This window comes from Eretmochelys imbricata, chromosome 14 (assembly GCF_965152235.1).
Source record: "Eretmochelys imbricata isolate rEreImb1 chromosome 14, rEreImb1.hap1, whole genome shotgun sequence".
NCBI classification, from domain to species: Eukaryota; Metazoa; Chordata; order Testudines; family Cheloniidae; genus Eretmochelys; species Eretmochelys imbricata.
The window spans coordinates 55,313,142-55,331,756 of NC_135585.1; the positions used below are offsets into that span (position 1 = coordinate 55,313,142).

At 67.7% G+C, this 18,615-nt stretch overlaps 1 protein-coding gene across 1 annotated transcript; it reads right to left on the minus strand.

The window, feature by feature from the left end:
- Window positions 1-560: 560 nt before the first annotated feature.
- Window positions 561-18,615, minus strand: VARS1 (valyl-tRNA synthetase 1). The gene is given in 36 exon segments (XM_077833772.1): window positions 561-771; window positions 1,033-1,047; window positions 1,049-1,183; window positions 1,760-1,839; window positions 1,842-1,905; window positions 1,907-1,935; window positions 2,034-2,145; window positions 3,902-3,925; window positions 3,927-4,082; window positions 4,084-4,110; window positions 4,616-4,686; window positions 4,689-4,770; window positions 4,920-5,047; window positions 5,641-5,719; window positions 5,835-5,903; window positions 6,192-6,296; window positions 6,405-6,530; window positions 6,669-6,739; window positions 6,886-6,991; window positions 7,330-7,420; window positions 7,830-7,988; window positions 8,774-8,877; window positions 9,430-9,554; window positions 9,932-10,022; window positions 10,143-10,231; window positions 10,450-10,558; window positions 10,657-10,776; window positions 11,932-12,013; window positions 12,162-12,326; window positions 13,273-13,400; window positions 13,786-13,886; window positions 15,470-15,554; window positions 15,955-16,118; window positions 16,543-16,693; window positions 17,352-17,495; window positions 17,971-18,615. Coding segments are annotated over 36 exon segments (3,912 nt in total). The 5' UTR covers window positions 18,427-18,615; the 3' UTR covers window positions 561-702.

Sequence of the window (18,615 nt, forward strand, 5' to 3'; positions counted from 1 at the left end):
TGGTCCCACTCCCTGCCCTGCTAGGGGTGAAAGTCCTGCATTACCATCCCGGACGCCTGGGGTCCCATGCCCTCCCCCCACCTGCACTGCGACTCAGCCGACAGCCAAGCGGGTGCTGGCCCCGGCCCAGCGCTGAGTCACCCCCGGCCTGGCAGGGACGAAGGAAAGTGGCCTCCAGGGGGCACCAACGACCCAGCCCCACAGCTTGGGGGGGGGGGGCTGGCTGGGGTCTCACCTCGCTCCCCCTAAACCCCACATCCTTCTCTCACACAACCCCCTTGGACACCTATCCCCCCGACATCCCAATGGGGCCCCTGCCCCTTTTGGGGCCCAAATACCCCGCCGCTGGGGGGCGGGGGAGTCAGACACAGTGCCCCACATCAAGGGAGGATAAAGGCCCACCTACTGTTAGTGGCGGAGGGAGCGCCCCCCCTGGGGAAAGTCCTGCACTCAGCTCCGGCTGCCAGCCCGCCCCACATCCCCGGGTGCCCAGCGTCCCGCCCGGCGCAGCCCCCGCCCCCCAAACACCCCAAGGAAGACCCGAGCTTTTCTAAATCAGCAAAATAGTTTAATATCTCCAAAAATAATAGATTCAGCGGGCGGTGGGATGGAAAAAAATCGGAGAGTGGAGGGGGGGGGGGTTGAGCCAGCCGTGGGGCAGCCCCCCCAGCAGGTGGGGAGGAGCCGCGGGGTCCATCCGTCTCAGATCATCCTCTGGAAAGTCTCCACCGCCTCCATCACCTTCTGCAGCTCGGTCCGGCTCTGCTGCAGCTGCGGGGGACACGCGGCCGAGCGTGAGGGGTGGGGTGGGGCGGGGCCGGACCCCCCCGCAGCACAGCACCCCCCCCAGCAACCCCTGCCTGGCCCCCCACATCACAGCACCCCTGTGTCCCCCTTCCCAGCCTTGCCCCCCTCCCCGCTCACAACGCCTCCTAGCGCCCCGAGATGGAACGTCCCTTCCTGACCCCAGCAGGGGGGCCTGGCCCTGAAGCATGGGGGTGGGAGTCCCCCAGCAGGGGGGCAGCCGGATACCTTGGCAGCGTCGGCCCTCCTGAACCTTGGGGGGCACCTTGGTGCCGTAATCGGGGGTTTCCATCCTCTCCTGCAGCCGCTCGATCTGCTTCTGCAGCTCGCCCTGCTTCCCGGCCAGCTTGGAGATCTCCTTCTCCGCGTCGATCAGACCCTGGGGGGGGCACGGTGCCGTGCCCGTCAGCCGCCCGGACGCCGGGGTTCCCACTCGCTGGCTCCGGCCCTCTGGGGAGAGCCCCCCGCAGGTCCACCCGGACGCCTGGGTCCCCCGCTCACTGCTCTGGGTTGTCTAGGGGACAGCCCCCTGCAGGGCCACCCGGATGCCTGGGTCCCGCTCACTGCTCTGGTCGTCTAGGGGAGAGTCCCCCACAGGACCACCTGGATGCCAGGGTCCCGCTCGCTGGCTCCGGTCCTCTGGGGAGTCCCGCACAGGGCCACCCGGATGCCAGGGTCCCATTCACTGCTCTGGTCGTCTGGGGGAGAGCCCCCTACAAGACCACCTGGATGCCTGGGTCCCCGCTCACTGGCTCCAGCCGCCTAGGGGAGAGTCCCCCGCAGGGCCACCCGGACACCAGGGTCCCATTCACTGCTCTGGTTGTCTAAGGGAGAGCCCCCTGCAGGGCCTCCCCGGACACCTGGGTCCAATCCCCATCCCAGTCTCCAGCCCCTTAGGGGCGAGATCCCTGTGCTGCCAGCCCGGATGCCTGGGTCCCACGCCCCAGCCCCTCACCTTGAGCAGCAGGTGGACGGTGCACTTGTCGGAGGCCATGGCCACGGCGCAGCCAGCAGGGGGCGCCTCGCCCGGCCCAGCACCCGCACCCGGCCGGAGGAGGAGAGGCTGCGGATGTAGGGGGAGCAGCGGCTGGCGGCATCGGCCCGCGCCCGAGTCCGGGCACTGCAGGAAACCTGGAGGGGGGGGGCATCGGGAGAGAGGTCAGGAAGTGCTGGGGGGGGGGGGTCATGGGTTTTGGGAGGGGGAATCTCCCCCCCCGGCGGATACCCACAGTCGGCTCTGGTCCGGGTGAGGTTGTAGTCGGCCCGCAGGGAGCGCACGGCGCGGACGATGCCCAGCGAGGACTCCACCGTGCCCTCCAGCCCCCGGTCCCGCCAGCAGAACTGCAGCGGAGAGGAAAGGGTTAAGGGTGCCCCTCACTCCCGACCCGCAGCCCCTGGGCTCCTTCCCCCCCCCACAGCCCTGCGGGTGCCCCTCACTCCCGACCCGCAGCCCCTGGGCTCCCCCCCCCCCCCCCACAGCCCTGCGGGTGCCCCTCACTCCCGACCTGCAACCCCTGGGCTCCTCCCCCCCCCCCAGCCCTGCCGGTGCCCCTCACTCCCGACCTGCAACCCCTGGGCTCCTCCCCCCCCCCCCGACAGCCCTGCGGGTGCCCCTCACTCCCGACCTGCAACCCCTCGGCTCCTCCCCCCCCCCCAGCCCCTGCCGGTGCCCCTCACTCCCGAACCACAGCCCCTGGGCTCCTCCCCCCCCACAGCCCTGCGGGTGCCCCTCACATCCCGACCCGCAGCCCCTGGGCTCCTCCCCCCCAACAGCCCTGCGGGTGCCCCTCACTCCCGACCCGCAGCCCCTGGGCTCCTCCCCCCCCACAGCCCTGCGGGTGCCCCTCACTCCCGACCTGCAACCCCTGGGCTCCTCCCCCCCCCCCGACAGCCCTGCGGTGCCCCTCACTCCCGACCTGCAACCCCTGGGCTCCTTCCCCCCCCCCCAGCCCTGCCGGTGCCCCTCACTCCCGAACCACAGCCCCTGGGCTCCTCCCCCCCCACAGCCCTGCGGGTGCCCCTCACTCCCGACCCGCAGCCCCTGGGCTCCTCCCCCCCCCAGCCCTGCCGGTGCCCCTCACTCCCGACCTGCAACCCCTGGGCTCCTCCCCCCCCCCAGCCCTGCCGGTGCCCCTCACTCCCGACCTGCAACCCCTGGGCTCCTTCCCCCCCCCCCGACAGCCCTGCGGGTGCCCCTCACTCCCGACCTGCAACCCCTGGGCTCCTTCCCCCCCCCCCCCCAGCCCTGCCGGTGCCCCTCACTCCCGAACCACAGCCCCTGGGCTCCTCCCCCCCCACAGCCCTGCGGGTGCCCCCTCACTCCCGACCCGCAGCCCCTGGGCTCCTCCCCCCCCCACAGCCCTGCGGGTGCCCCTCACTCCCGACCCGCAGCCCCCTGGGCTCCTCCCCCCCCACAGCCCTGCGGGTGCCCCTCACTCCCGACCCGCAGCCCCTGGGCTCCTCCCCCCCCCCCCAGCCCTGCGGGTGCCCCTCACTCCCGACCCGCAGCCCCTGGGTCCCCCCCTCCACAATGCTCTGCCGGTGCCCCTCACTCCCGACCCGCAGCCCTGGGCTCCTCCCCTCCCCCCAGCCCTGCGGGTGCCCCTCACTCCCGACCCGCAGCCCCTGGGCTCCTCCCCCCCCCCCACAGCCCTGCGGGTGCCCCTCACTCCCGACACCGCAGCCCCTGGGCTCCTCCCCCCCCCCCCCCCACAGCCCTGCGGGTGCCCCTCACTCTCCCGACCCGCAGCCCCTGGGCTCCTCCCCCCCCCAGCCCTGCCGATGCCCCTCACTCCCGACCTGCAACCCCTGGGCTCCTCCCCCCCCCAGCCCTGTGGGTGCCCCTCACTCCCGACCCACAGCCCCTGGGCTCCTCCCCCCCCACAGCCCTGCGGGTGCCCCTCACTCCCAACCCGCAGCCCCTGGGCTCCTCCCCCCCCCGCAGCCCTGCGGGTGCCCCTCACTCCCGACCCGCAGCCCCTGGGTCCCCCCCTCCACAATGCTCTGCCGGTGCCCCCTCACTCCCGACCCGCAGCCCTGGGCTCCTCCCCCCCCCCACAGCCCTGCGGGTGCCCCTCACTCCCGACCCGCCGGTTACCTGCTCGGTGCTGGGGTAGGGGGTTGACGCAGATGCTGGGGGGGGCGTGGGGGCCGCGGCGGGGGCAGGCGCTGAAAAGCTCCTCGCTGACGAAGGGCATGAAGGGGGCGAGGAGCCGCAGGCCGGCGTCCAGGCAGGTGTAGAGGGTGCTGCGGGCGGCCGTCACCGCAGACGCCCCCCCCCTCGGCGAACACGGGCTTCAGGCACTCCTGGGGGGAGGGGGCAGGTCAGCGCCGGTGCCCCCCGGGCGGGGACAGGCCCCATCTCCCAGAGCCACCCTGTTCCCTGTCCTGGGGCGGGGAGCCGGCCTCCCTGGGAGGGGGAAGCCCCGTGCCCCATCTCCCCCCGCCAGCCACAAAGCCGGCATCCCTGTGGGGGGAAGCCCTGCGTCCCATCTCCCCCGCCCCCCCCAGCCAGCCACCAGCCGGCATAGCTGGGGGGGAACCCTGTGTCCCATCTCCCCCGCCCCCCTCAGCCAGCCACAAGCTGGCATCCCTGTGGGGGGAAGCCCCGTGTCCCATCTCCCCCGCCCCCCTCAGCCAGCCACCAGCCGGCATAGCTGGGGGGGGAACCCCGTGTCCCATCTCCCCCGCCCCCCTCAGCCAGCCACAAGCTGGTATCCCTGGGGGGGGAAGCCCCGTGTCCCATCTCCCCCGCCCCACTCCCCCGCCAGCCCTGCGCCCGGGACCAGCCCCCCCGAAGGCCCCCCCTTACCAGGTAGACGTCGCAGAGCTCATAGAGCCAGAAGTTGTAGACGGCCGTGGTGACGGCCGGGAAGTCGTAGGCCGGAACCCGGCGTCGCTCAGCTCCACGGCCAGGCTGAGCCGGCTCAGGATCCAGCGGTCGATCAGGCTCTCGGCGCCGCCGGGCTAGAGCCGGGGAGGAGAGACACCCGTGAGCAGGGAGGACGGCGCCGGGGGGGCAGCGGGGGGCTCTCCCCAGCAGTCAGGGCTGGCCCCATTGCCCCAGGGCAGCAGGGAGTGGGGGGCTCGGCAGGGGGGCACAGGGCCCCTCTCACCTCAGGTCCCGGCGGGGGCTGGAACCCGGGCCCCAGGGCGCGGACGGCGAATTTGGTGGCGTTCCAGAGCTTGTTACAGAAGTGCCGGTAGCCCAGGATGCGGTTCACGTCCAGGTTGATGTCGCGGCCTGGCGGGCGAGGCAAACGGGGTGGGGGGGGAGACGGGGACAAAGTGGGAATTTGGGTCGTGTTTTCATGAGGCTGATCTGTGCCTCAGTTTCCCTAGGGCTCAGCATGGGAAAAGTTAAGAAAGCAGGGCAGGGCAGAGTGTACATCTCTGGGGTGGTGCAAATAGGGTGCTAAAAGGGTGAGCTGAAACCGACCTACGGCAATGGGAACCTCGCTGGCCAGCCTCCAGCCGTCAGCATGGGGCAGAGCCCGGCCCCGAGCCAGAGAACGAAGGGGGCAGGTGGCAGGGTGGCGCTGTGGAGATACCGGTGCCCACAGACAGGGAGACGGAGCCAGAGACCAAGAGGGAATTTTCTGTCATGTTTTTATGGGAAACTGGGCGTGCCTCGGTTTCCCCGTGTACGTTGCACAGCTCCCCTAGGGGTGCCAAAGGGTCCCGGAGCGGCGCAGAAGGGGCTGGCTGGGGGCAAACCCAGCCCAGACCAGCTGAGGGGCCGGGGAGCTGCGGGGGCTGGGAGCAGTGGGGTCGGCCCAGCCAAGGGGTCCCTCCCCGGCCCCGTGGCAGGGCTCGCGGGGGAAGCCGGGAACTCACCCTGGGAGGTGTATGCGCAGAGGGCGAAGCGCAGGGCGTCCGTGCCGCACTCCGGGATCCCGGCGGGGTAATCACTTTTCTGGGGGAGGCGGGGAGGGAAGAGAGGGATCAACTCCCAGCCAACCCCGTTATCCCCCCTCCCTGCCCCCCACCTTCAGCCCCACGGGTCGCCACTTCCCCCACAAGCTCCTCACCTGGCCCTGCCTGGCTCGCTCCACCTCGGCTGGCTCCAGGTTGCTCTCCAGGAGCTGCGCGTGCAAACCCTGCAGGGGGAGAATGGACACGGCTCGGGATGGCACCAACCGGGGAGATGGGCCCAGCTGCCAAGAGCCTGAGCCCATCGCCCAGAGAGCCACGTGCCACCCCAGGAATTGCCACAGGTCGTTAACTCTGAAACCTACTGATGGACGCCTCCCGGCTAACCCCGCCTTAGGCACAGGCGGGGAGTCCCCTGCCGATCCAGTCGGCTGTCGGGCTACATGGCAGGGGCAGGGGTTCAGTAACATCTGGGAGGATGGGTTGGGGGCCAGATGTCCCCCGTCAGTGGTTACCTCCAGCGTGATCCCGCTGATCACATCCAGTGGGTCGATGACATTGCCTAATGACTTGCTCATTTTCCTTCCGTGGGCGTCGCGGACGACAGCGTGAAGGTAAACCTGAAACACAGCCGGGCGCGGTCAGGGTTGCCCCGAGGCCCCAGGGCGGGACTGGGGGGGCACAGTGCTGGCAGGGGGCGGGGGGGAGGCACCATGCCCCACTCTCACCTCGCGGAAGGGCAGCTTGCCCGTCAGCTTGAGCCCCAGCATGACCATGCGCGCCACCCAGAAGAAGAGGATGTCATGGCCCGTCTCCAGCAGGGTCCCCGGGTAGAAAACCTGCAGGTCTTCGCTCTGACAGGACAGACAGATGGTGACGGGACAGAGCCGGACGCCTGGGTCCCATTTCCCACCCCCCAGCCCCCCCGAGGGGTGAGAGCCCTGCGCTGCAATCCCGGATGCCTGGGTCCTGTCCCCGCGTCTCAGACTCACAGAGTTGGGCCAGCCGAAGATGGAGAACGGGAAGAGGCCGGAGGAGAACCAAGTGTCCAGGACGTCGTCATCTGGGAACGAGTGACAGGGAGAGATAGACGGACAGACGTCAGTACAGGAGCCGACGGTGCACGCGCGGCAACCAGCAGGGGGCGCTGTTCTAAAAGCAGGTGCCCCTCACTCCCGACCCGCAGCCCCAGGACCCCTCTGGCCATACCTTGCCGCAGTGAGATCTTGTCCGGGGTCACCCCAAAGGCCTTGGCCGCTTTGTCCTTGGCCTCCTCTTCGCTCCGCCCGCTCACCCAGTATCTGCCATCCGTGTCCTGGGTGGGGGGGGTTACCAAACGTCAGACACACAGGCCCGTCGACCCCGGCGCCCGCCCTCCTCCCCGGCTCAGACCCCTGGTCCATCTACCCTGGCGTCCTGCCCCTCCCGGCTCAGACCCAAGGCTCTATCCAGCCCGGTTTCCCCTGTTACAAAATCCTGTTGCAGTGAGTTCCACAGGGTAACGTGAATGAAAACAGAATTCCCTTGTGTCAGTTTGTTCCCTCCTGCTGCCCCGCAATACTGCCCCACATCCATGGCTTTGGGGTGGGCACTGACAGAGATTCGCGCCCCCCGCCCCGCGCAGCTATTTCCTGGGGTTTCTGCCCCCCTCACCTCTCCGGGGGGCACCGAGGGGTCGTCGACAGTGACGAAGTAGGCCGGGATGCGGTGGCCCCACCACAGTTGCCGGGAGATGCACCAGTCCCTGGGGGAGAAAGCGCCTCAGACGTCACCTGGGATATTACTGCCTCTTCGTGGCAGGGCAGGGCGGATAACAGATCTACTACCGCTGCCGCACCACAGCCAGGGAGGCAGGGCCTGCCGGGGGGGGGGGGGGGGGGGGCGGGGGGGCGCAGGTTCCAGCTGCACCAACACGGAGAGGTGTACTAAATAGGTGGATAAAAGCCCTACTACTGCGGCTGCAGAGGAGGGAGCGCTCCCCAGAGCTCAGCAGGCTGAAAGCAGCTAAAAGCCGGGTGGGGGGGGGGGGGCGGGGGAGGGGGTGTCCTCGTCCTGGGCGTTCATCTGACGTCCACCCACTCGACCCGGCTCTCGAGGTGGATAAAGGCCCGGCTATCGCCGCTGCAGCGGAGGGAGCGCCCCCAGGGCCTCACCTGATGTTGTCCATCCACTGGAACCAGGTCTTGCAGTGGAAGGGGGGCAGGATGCGCAGGTCCCCGCGGCGCACGGCGTCGGCCGCCCCCCGGGCCAGCCCCTCGCAGCGCACGTACCACTGCGGCTTCAGCAGCGGCTCCACCACGTCCTTCGAGCGGCTGGGGGGGGCGACAAATAGTCCCCGTGTCCTTCCGCCAGCCCCATCGCTCCCCTCGCGGGGCAGCCTTCCGGTGCCCCCCCTATGCCGCAGGAGCCCCCCGCCCTCGGGGGCCTAACGGCGCACCGATACCCTTCACCTGTAAAAGTGACCCCCGCCCCAATATCCCTCCACGACCCCCCTCCGAGTCTCCCTCACCGATATCCCTCCGCCCCCTCACAAAGAGTTCCCCTGCCGGCCCACGGGCCGATATCCCTCCACCCCCCCCATGCCAATATTCCTCCGCGCCTCCCAGAATCCCCCCTTCCTGCCCACATACTGATATCCCTCCACCCCCTCAGAGTCCCTGCCCGCCCACAGGCCGATATCCCTCCACCCCCTCACAAAGAGTTCCCCCTCCCAGATATCCCTCCTCGGCGTACCCCCCTTCTGCAAACGTATCCCTCCGCCGCCGAGAGCAGCCCTGAGATACTCATCCCCCCACATCCTTCCTGATGCAGATATCCCTCCGCCCCAAGAGACCCTCCCCTTGCATCCCGCCTCCGTGTATCCCGCCACACCCCATCCCCCTCTGCAGTCAAACACGTCCCCCTATGCCATCAGCCCACCCCACGCGTATCCCTCCACCCCTCAAAATAGTCCCCCACTACTTCACACATCTTTCCCTCCCACTGGCAAATCACCCCCCCTTCACAGATACCCCTCCACCTCCCTCAGCAAGTGCCACTCTAACTCCCGCCCTCCTATGAGGATATCCCTCCACCCCATCAGAGAGTCCCCCCTCACCTGCACACCGGCACCACCATGGGGTTGTCCTTGACTTCCTTGAACAGCCCCTTCTGCTTCAGGGCCTCCAGCACAGCCCCCCGGGCCTCGAACCGCTTCATACCCTGCATTGGGGGGAGCAAGGAGGGTCAGACCCCTGGGGCCCGTCCAGCCAGGTATCCCACTGCTGCCACCACGGATCAGACCCCTGGGGCCTGTCCAGCCAGGTATCCCACCCCTGCCACCACAGATCAGACCCCTGGGGCCCGTCCAGCCAGGTACCCCACCCCTGCCACCACGGATCAGACCCCTGGGGCCCGTCCAGCCGGGTACCCCACCCCTGCCACCACGGATCAGACCCCTGGGGCCCGTCCAGCCGGGTACCCCACCCCTGCCACCACGGATCAGACCCCTGGGGCCCGTCCAGCCGGGTACCCCACCCCTGCCACCACGGATCAGACCCCTGGGGCCCGTCCAGCCGGGTACCCCACCCCTGCCACCACGGATCAGACCCCTGGGGCCCGTCCAGTCTGGTATTTCCTGCCCTAGATCAGACCTAGGAATCCCGGCCCCACCGGCCCAAGTTTGATGACCCGCTGCTGACACCACCAGTCTGACCCCTGGGCCCATCCCACTCAGTATCCACACCCCCACAAGCCCCCTGGTCCCCCCCATACCAGGAAGGGGGGGGGCACATTGATGAGGGAGCCGCTGTCGTCGATGATGGTGATGCAGTCCAGGCCATGTCGCTGCCCCACCTCGTAGTCGTTGTGGTCGTGGGCCGGGGTGATCTTCACCGCGCCTGGGGGGAAAAGGGGGGGCAGGCGTCAGACATGCCTGGCGATTAGCTGCTGCCCAGGGGCCCCTCCCTTTTCACCCCCAGCCTCACTCCAATCCCCAGGCACTGACCTCCCTGAGGCCCCTCCCACAACCCTGGGACCTGCCCCCAGCCCCATATTCACTCCACACCCCACAGCCCCTGTCAGAATCTAGGCCCCGCCCCCCCTTCACTTCCCTTGGCGGGGCCCCTTCTGTGTTTCACATCACACCTCCCTAGGCCCCGCCCCCATTCACTAGGCCCTGGGCCCACTGGCTCCTCTCTGTCAGGCCCCCCCATTAGGCCCCGCCCCTAGCCCCTCCCACATTCCCACCTCTCCTCCAGGCCCCGCCCCTACGTACCTGTCCCGAAGCCCATGTCCACGAAGTCGTCGCAGACGATGGGCATGCGCCGCCCGGTGAAGGGGTGCAGGACGCGCTTCCCGTGGAGATGCTGGAACGGGGAGGAGAAGAGGGGGGTCACAAGGGGGACCCCAAAACCAGACTGCCCCAGGGGTCACCCAGCAACCCCCTCCCTCCCCAAGCTCACACGTTGCCCACCCAGGGCAGGTACCTGGTAGCGGGGGTCCTGCCGATGCACGGCCACCGCCGTGTCCCCCAGCATGGTCTCCACCCGGGTCGTCGCCACGACAACCTCCTCATCTGTGGGGAGAGAGTCACACTGTGAGAGCCCCCCCGAGCCAGCCCCCCTCCCCCCCCCGGATCAGAGCCAGTATCCCTTCAGGGGACAGGCCCCATGCCCCATTCCCTGCCCCCCTGAGCCAGCCAGTCCTCGCCCTGGGGCCTGATCGGAGGGCGCCCCACAGAGGGGAAAGGCCCCGTGTCCTGTTCCCTGCCCCCGTCCCCTTCCCTGGCCCTACCTGAGTCCTCGAGCTTGTAGGCGAATGACACCAGCACCCCAAATTCCACCTTGTCCTTGTACCCAGGGACGGGCAGGAGGGTCCGACCGGTCAGCTCCTTCTTATCCACCTGTGGGGGGCAAAGCCGAGACGTCACCGACCTTCCCGCAAGCCCCTCTAGTTGGACCCCACCCCAGCTCAGAGCCCCAGGCCCAGCTCCCCCCGCACCTCGATGTCGGAGATGGCAGAGTGCAGGGTGCAGGACCAGTTGACCAGGCGTTTGCTGCGGTAGATCACCCCCTCCTCGTGCAGCCGGACGAAGGCTTCCTGGACAGCACAGGACAATTTCTGCGGAGGAGCAAGAGGAGAGGTGAGATCCCTGCCCCCGGCCGGAGAAACGTCGGACCACACATCCCCGTGTCCCGTGCCCCGCACTGCTACCCGCAGAGGGAGATTCTCCTATGCGCAGAGCAAGTTCCCACGGGGCTGGCTCTGACCCACGCTGACCCAGTGTGACCTCTGACCCCCCCCGGGGATGGGGATCATGGGATGTTCCCCGCACTGGGGGTGGGGGGCACGCCACTGCATAGGGCAGAACTGGGGAAAGGCCGGGGGGAAGTGATAGGAGCTGCATGAACTCACTCCGGGGCCAGAGGGGAGCCAGCGCCCCCTATAGGACACATCTCCTGGGTCCCAGTCCCCGCCCTGGGGCCGGATGGGAGCCAGCACCCCCTAGAAGGGAAGGGCTCCATGTCCCATTCCCCACCCCCCTGAGCCAACCAGTCCCTGCCCTGGGGCCAGAGGGGAGCCGGCGCACCCTAGAGGGGAAGGCCCCTTGCCCCATTCCCAGCCCCCCTGAGCCAGCCAGTCCCTGGGGCTGGAGGGGAGCCGGTTCCCCCTAGAGGGGCCAGGCCCGGCACCCCATTCCCAGCCCCCCTGAACCAGCCAGTCCCTGGGCCCGGCAGGGAGCCAGTTTCCCCCTAGAGGGGCCAGGCCCCATTCCCCATTCCCAGCCTCCCTGAGCCAGCCAGTCCCTGGGGCTGGAGGGGAGCCGGTTCCCCCTAGAGGGGCCAGGCCCGGCGCCCCATTCCCAGCCCCCCTGAACCAGCCAGTCCCTGGGGCTGGAGGGGAGCCGGTTCCCCCTAGAGCGGCCAGGCCCGGCACCCCATTCCTGGCCCCCCTGAGCCAGCCAGTCCCTGGGCCTGGCAGGGAGCCAGTTTCCCCCTAGAGGGGCCAGGCCCCATTCCCCATTCCCAGCCCCCCTGAGCCAGCCAGTCCCTGGGGCTGGAGGGGAGCCAGTTCCCCCTAGAGGGGCCAGGCCCGGCACCCCATTCCCAGCCCCCCTGAGCCAGCCAGTCCCTGGGGCTGGAGGGGAGCCGGTTCCCCCTAGAGGGGCCATGCCCGGCACCCCATTCCCGGCCCCCCTGAGCCAGCCAGTCCCTGGGGCCGGAGGGGAGCCGGCGCCCCCTGGTGTCGAAGGCCCCCGGCCCCAGGCTGACGTACCGGGTCCATCGTGAAGCAGGCTCTATCCCAGTCCATGGACGATCCGAGCTTCTTGAGCTGATGGTAGATCCTGTCGCCCTTCCTGTGGGGAGACGGAGGAGAGTCAGGGCGGCGCTAGGGGGCGCTGTACTGCGGGGGGCTCTCCCCTGGCAGCCCGGGCTGGCCCCCAGGCAGCGACAGGGGGGGGGGCTGTGCTGTTGGGGGGGGGACGCCCCGATCCCAGCACTCACTCGTTCTTCCATTTCCAGACCTCGCGGACGAACGCCTCCCGGCCCAGGTCGTGCCGCGTCTGCCCCCGCTCCCGCCACAGCTTCTTCTCCACCACCACCTGCGTGGCGATGCCGGCGTGGTCGCAGCCCGGGTTCCACAGCGTCGTCTCGCCGCGCATCCGGTGCCTGCGGGACCCACAGCCGGGGTGAGGGGCACCGGCAGGGATGGGGGGGGCTGCAGGTCGGGAGTGAGGGGCACCGGCAGAGATGGGGTGGGGGGTTGGGGGCTGGGGGCTGCGGGACGGGAGTGAGGGGCACCGGCAGAGATGGGGGGGGCGGGGTTGGGGGCTGCGGGACGGGAGTGAGGGGCACCGGCAGAGATGGGGGTGGGGGGTTGGGGCCTGCGGGTCGGGAGTGAGGGGCACCGGCAGAGATGGGAGGGGTTTGGGGGCTAAGGGACGAGAGTGAGGGGCACCGGCAGAGATGGGGGGGGCGGGGTTGGGGGCTGCGGGTCGGGAGTGAGGGGCACCGGCAGAGATGGGGGTGGGGGGTTGGGGCCTGCGGGTCGGGAGTGAGGGGCACCTGCAGAGATGGGGGTGGGGGGTTGGGGGCTGCGGGACGGGAGTGAGGGGCACCGGCAGAGATGGGGGGGGGTTGGGGCCTGCGGGTCGGGAGTGAGGGGCACCGGCAGAGATTGGGGGGGGGGTTGGGGCCTGCGGGACGGGAGTGAGGGGCACCGGCAGAGATTGGGGGGGGGGTTGGGGCCTGCGGGACGGGAGTGAGGGGCACCGGCAGAGATTGGGGGGGGGGGTTGGGGCCTGCGGGTCGGGAGTGAGGGGCACCGGCAGAGATTGGGGGGCGGGGGTTGGGGCCTGCGGGACGGGAGTGAGGGGCACCTGCAGAGATGGGGTGGGGGGTTGGGGCCTGCGGGACGGGAGTGAGGGGCACCTGCAGAGATGGGGTGGGGGTGGGGTTTGGGGGCTGCGGGACGGGAGTGAGGGGCACCGGCAGAGATGGGGGGGCGGGTTTGGGGGCTGCGGGACGGGAGTGAGGGGCACCGACAGAGATGTGGGGGGGTTTGGGGGCTGGGGGTGGGCGTGAGGGGCACGGGCAGAGCTGGGGGGCGTCTCACCAGCGGGTCAGGGCGTCCTGGATGGCGTTGGTGAGCGCGTGGCCCAGGTGCAGCGAGCCGGTGACGTTGGGGGGCGGGATGCACATCATGAAGAGCCCTTTGGGGTTCCGCTCGGAGACGCACTGCCGCTGGCGGGTGGGGGAAGCAGGGGGCGAGTCAGGAGAGCCCAGACCGTGTGTCAGGACCCCCACACCGCCCCCGAAGGGCGAGTCTCTGCGAGCACATGAGGCTGGTGGCTGGAGCCCCCGGGGCTGAGTCTCGGGAGGCCAAGGCTGGTCCCGGTTCGGCGGCACCCGAAATAACCCCACACATGGGTGTGGGTGCGTCAGCGCCCCCTGCTGGAGGGGACCAGCCCTGCCCTTGGTGTGCATGAAAGCGCTCCCCCTGCTGGCCCACCCAGAACCATCCCACCATGTGTCTTATTCCCCCTACTGCTCCCACCCACGGGGGCGATTCCTGTTATCTGGGGGCCACATGATTCCAGGCTCAGGCCCCCCGCCTGGGCCCACTCACCCCGTACTCGGGTTTGAAGAAGCCCTGGCTTTCCCACCACGGGTACCAGGCCGCCTCCACATACTGCGGGCTGTAGGCGTCGGGCATGGGGCCGGTCACGTCTGCAGGGGAAGGAGAGAGCGCCCTGAGCAGGGACCCCCCAGTGTCCTGACCCCCCCCACCCCGCACTGGGAGGGAGGGGCCCATGGCAGAGCAGCGATTGGGGACGAACGGCACACGTCTGTCCCCGTTAACCAGCCAGGCATCGGCCCGCCTTCGTCGTCAGCCAAGCCGGCTCCAGGGCCCGAAAAGTTCGGCAGGAGTCTTCCCCAGATTTCTAAAGCAGATCTGTCAGTCGGTCGTTTGTGTTTGTCCACTCCCGAACTAACCATCCCCCCAACCCATCCCCCCAATAACCATCCATCCAATAACCCACCCACCCCCCAACCAACCAAACCCCCAACAACCCAACCATCCCCCCCAATAACCAACCAACCCCAAACCCATCCCCCCCAATAACCCAATCATACATCCAACAACCCACCCCCCTAAACCAACTAACCCCCCGATCCATCCATCCACCACCCGAACCAACCCATCCCCCCAACAACCATTCATCCAATAACCCACCCACCCCCCAACCAACCAAACCAACCCCCAACAACGCAACCATCCCCCCCAGTAACCAACCAACCCCAACCCCATCCCCCCAACAACCCAATCATACATCCAATAACAACCCACCCCCCCAACAACCCTGCCACCCCCGAACCAACCAACCCCTCACAATCCATCCTCAACAATCCTTCCAACAACCCACCCACCCCCCAACCAACCAAACCAACCCCCAACAACCCAAACATCCCCTCAATAACCAACCAACCCCAAACCCATCCCCCCAATAACCCAATCATACATCCAACATCAACCCACCCCCCTAAACCAACTAACCCCCCGATCCATCCATCCACCACCCGAACCAACCCATCCCCCCCAACAACCATCCATCCAATAACCCACCCACCCCCCAACCAACCAACCAACCAAACCCCCAACAACGCAACCATCCCCCCCAGTAACCAACCAACCCCAAACCCATCCCCCCAACAACCCAATCATACATCCAATAACAACCCACCCCCCCAACAACCCTGCCACCCCCGAACCAACCAACCCCTCACAATCCATCCCCAACAATCCTTCCAACAACCCACCCAGGCCCAAACCAACCAACCCCCCAACAACCAACCAACCCCAAACCCATTCCCCCAACAACCCAACCATCCATCCAATAACCCACCCACCCACGCCCCAACCAACCAACCCCCCAACCATCCCCCCAATAACCAACCAACCCCAAACCCATCCCTCCCAACAACCCAATCATCCATCTAACAACCCATCCCCAAACCAACCAACCCCCCGATCCACCCCCCAACCATCCATCCACCCCCGAACCAACCCCCCCCCCCCAACAACCCACCCCCCGAACCAACCAACCCCTCACAATCCATCCCCCCAACAACCCAACCATCCATCCAACAACCCACTGCTGGCAGCATCCCCCAACCCCACTGGCTGAGACCGGCACCAACCTCCCCTTTGCCGTGGGGGGCCTTGGTTCGGGTGGGGGGCCCTGGTGCTGAGCAGCCCCCTTCTCCCCCCTGACTCACAGCCAGAATGCCTTCCCCCCACCCCCCAGTACCTTTTTTCTCCCCCGGGCGTGTGGGGGCGTCGTAGGTCAGAACCCCGGGGTCTTTCTTCTCCTTCTTCTCGGCTTTTACCTTTTTCTGGTTCCCGCCGGAAGGATTGTGGGAAAAGGAGAAAAGAAAAGAGAAAGGATGCGTCACACTGCCCTTCGCCACCGGGGGCGCTGTGCTGCAGGGAACGAGGTGGGGGGCAGCAGGGGGCACCAGCATGCTCATCACCCTTCGACTTCTCCCCCAAAGAGTTGGGGTGGGAACCCCGGCGTCCTGGCCAGGCCCCAGCTCGGCTGACTCGACTGTGTCCTCGCTAAAACCTAGCCTGTGATTTCAAAACGGCTACACAGTCCCCTGCGCCCTCCCAAACTCTCGTGCGGTGTTCCACGCGGCTGTTCCCCAGCCGCCCCGCCCCAGAGCTGGCTGCATCTCAGTACCGGGCGGGCCATCCCCAGGCAGCGTTCCCCAGAGCTGGCCGCGTTTCTCTCACCTCCCCCTGCTGCTGTTGGCTTTTCTCCTTCTTCTGCTGGAATTTCTCCAGCTTCTCTTTCTTCTTCGCCTCTTTCTTCAGCTGAGAGGCGCTCTTGACCAGGGCCTCCCCAGGGCCAGGGACTGACCCCACTGCTGGTCCCTTCTCTGCAGGCCCCACATGCTCTGGTGGGGGGGAAATCAGGCCGGATTGGACCCATGAGCCCACACAGCACAGTATTCTATGCCTGCCACCATGAATCTGACCCGTGGGTCAAGCCAGCCAGGTATCCCCCCCCATTCTCCCCTATCCCTGGCCACCCAGATCACACCAGTGGGCCCAGCCCCCAGATCAGATTAATGGGTTCTTCCAGGCTGGTACCCCCACCCCAGTCCTGCCCCCCAATCAGACCCATAGGCCCATCCAGGCCTGCATCCCACCCCCGCCACCATGAATCTGAGCCCTGGGTCAATCCAGCCCAGTATCCCCTCTGTAATATACAGTAGCAGGGAGTTCCGCAGGCTACTGTGAAGCCAACACAGCAGGGGCATTCCAGGAGGAGGAGGCTTGGAAGGGGGTGCTCTGGGCAGGTGTTGGGGGGTCACTTACCCTGGGTCTTCGGTCTGGGGGTGTCACCCCCACGCACCTGCTCACACAGCTTCACTGGCCCCAGCACGGCCTGAAACTGGGGCTGGTTGACGCAAGTCAGGAACCAGCGCAGGACGTTGGGGTAAGGAGCCCGGCTGGGGGGGTCCAGCACCTGGGAAAAGACCATGAAAGATTGGGGGGGTTCATTATCAGTATGGGGGGGCAAGGGAGATACCACTATTGAAACAGGGGTGGGGAGGGAAATTAGGAGATACCAATGTTACTCCAGGGTGGAGGAATGAGAAGAAATCCTTATCAGAATGGGGGAGGGGGAAGATACCATTATTGGAGTGGGGAGGGTGACAATATCAGGAAATACCATTATTGGAATTGGAGGAGGCAGACCACATCAGGCAATACCATTACTGGAATGGGGGGGGAGAGAGAGATACCATTACCAGAATTTGAGGGGGAAAGGGAATATCAGGCAATACCATCACTGGAATTGAGGGGGGAAAAAGACACCACTATTGAAATTGAAGAAGGGAAACACTATTATTGGCCATAAAGGTCCGTGGGTGGCGGGGTGGAAACAATACGGGTTCCCAACCAAAACTGACCTTCCAGTCCCCCCCCACCCCCAAGATGTCCTAATGGCCGCCCCACCCAATCCCTGCTCCCCAGTGTGTGGGGGAGAGGGTGGGGGTATCTTGCCTTCTCAGTCCCCCCCACCCCATTTCCCACCCTTCCCCTGACGCACCCACCCCCTACCCAGCAGGTGGGAGAGTGGGTCGTGGGGGGCGGGGCCAGAGGGGAGCTGGGGCACCCACATATTTGTAAGGCAGCAGCAAGGCACAGGCCACAGTCACGTCTGCCAGCGTCACAGCCTCATCCACCAGGTACGTGCGCAGTTTCAGGTGCCCGTCCAGCACGGCCAGCGCCCGGCGCAGCTCGGCCACCGCCCGCTCCACCACCTGGGAAGGCAGAGAGAGACCCGCCAGGGTAATGCAACACACACGGGACCCAGGAGTCCAGGCTCCTACCCCACTCCACAACCTGCTGTTCTAACCACTAGACCCCACTCCCCGCCCTGGGAACCCAGGAGTCCTAGGGCCCACCCCCACTCTAACCCTCTCCCCTTCCCCCCACTCCTCTTCTAGGAGTGGGAAGAGAACCCAGGAGTTCTGGCTCCTACCCCTGCCCCTCCACTCGAACAACTAGACCCCACTCCCCTCCCTAGGAACCCAAGAGTCCTGGTTCCTACCCCTACCCTAACCACTAGACCCCACTCCCCTCCCTGAGAACCCAGGAGTCCTGGTTCCTACCCCTGCCCTAACCACTAGACCCCACTCCCCTCCCTGAGAACCCAGGAGTCCTGGTTCCTACCCCTGCCCTAACCACTAGACCCCACTCCCCGCCCTGGGAACCCAGGAGTCCGGGCGGTCTCACCTGCTTGCTCTGCTCCGCCAAACCCAGGGCGGAGAAGGCGGCTGTGCATGCGGCAGGGGCAATCTCCCCTTCGGCGTAGCTCACCCACTGCTGCACCAGAGCGCCCCCTGCTGGCCCCTGCCCCCTCAGCCGCTCCGGGGACAGGAGATGAGCCACCGCGGCCGGGCCCGAGACCCAGACCCCCAGCCGGCTCTCCAAAGCCGGCAGCTTGGGCAGGGGGCAGGGGGCAGGGGGCTGCGGGGGGAGCCCCTGCTCCGGCAGCTCCACCACCTCGGGCAGCGCCGGGGCATAGCGGGCTGCGATCAGCACCCGGTGGTTCTGGAAATTGTCCGGGTGCGGGGAGAGATACAGGGTGGGCATGGCGCGGGCTGGGCACCCCGACGACAGGCCTGGGGACGGAGAGACAGAGTTGATAAGACAAGGGGCCCTTGCCCTGCAGGGGGCGCCGGCTCCCATCGGGCCCCAGAGCAGGGACCGGCTGGCTCAGGGGGGTGGGGAATGGGGCACCGGGGCCTGTCCCCTCTAGGGGGCGCCGGCTCCCACCTGCCCCGGTTGCTGGGCTCTGACACCCATGGGGCTGATGCAATCCCAGAGCCCAGACCCGCCTCCCTGGGGCGGGGCCGAGGGAGCTTTCATTGGGGGAGG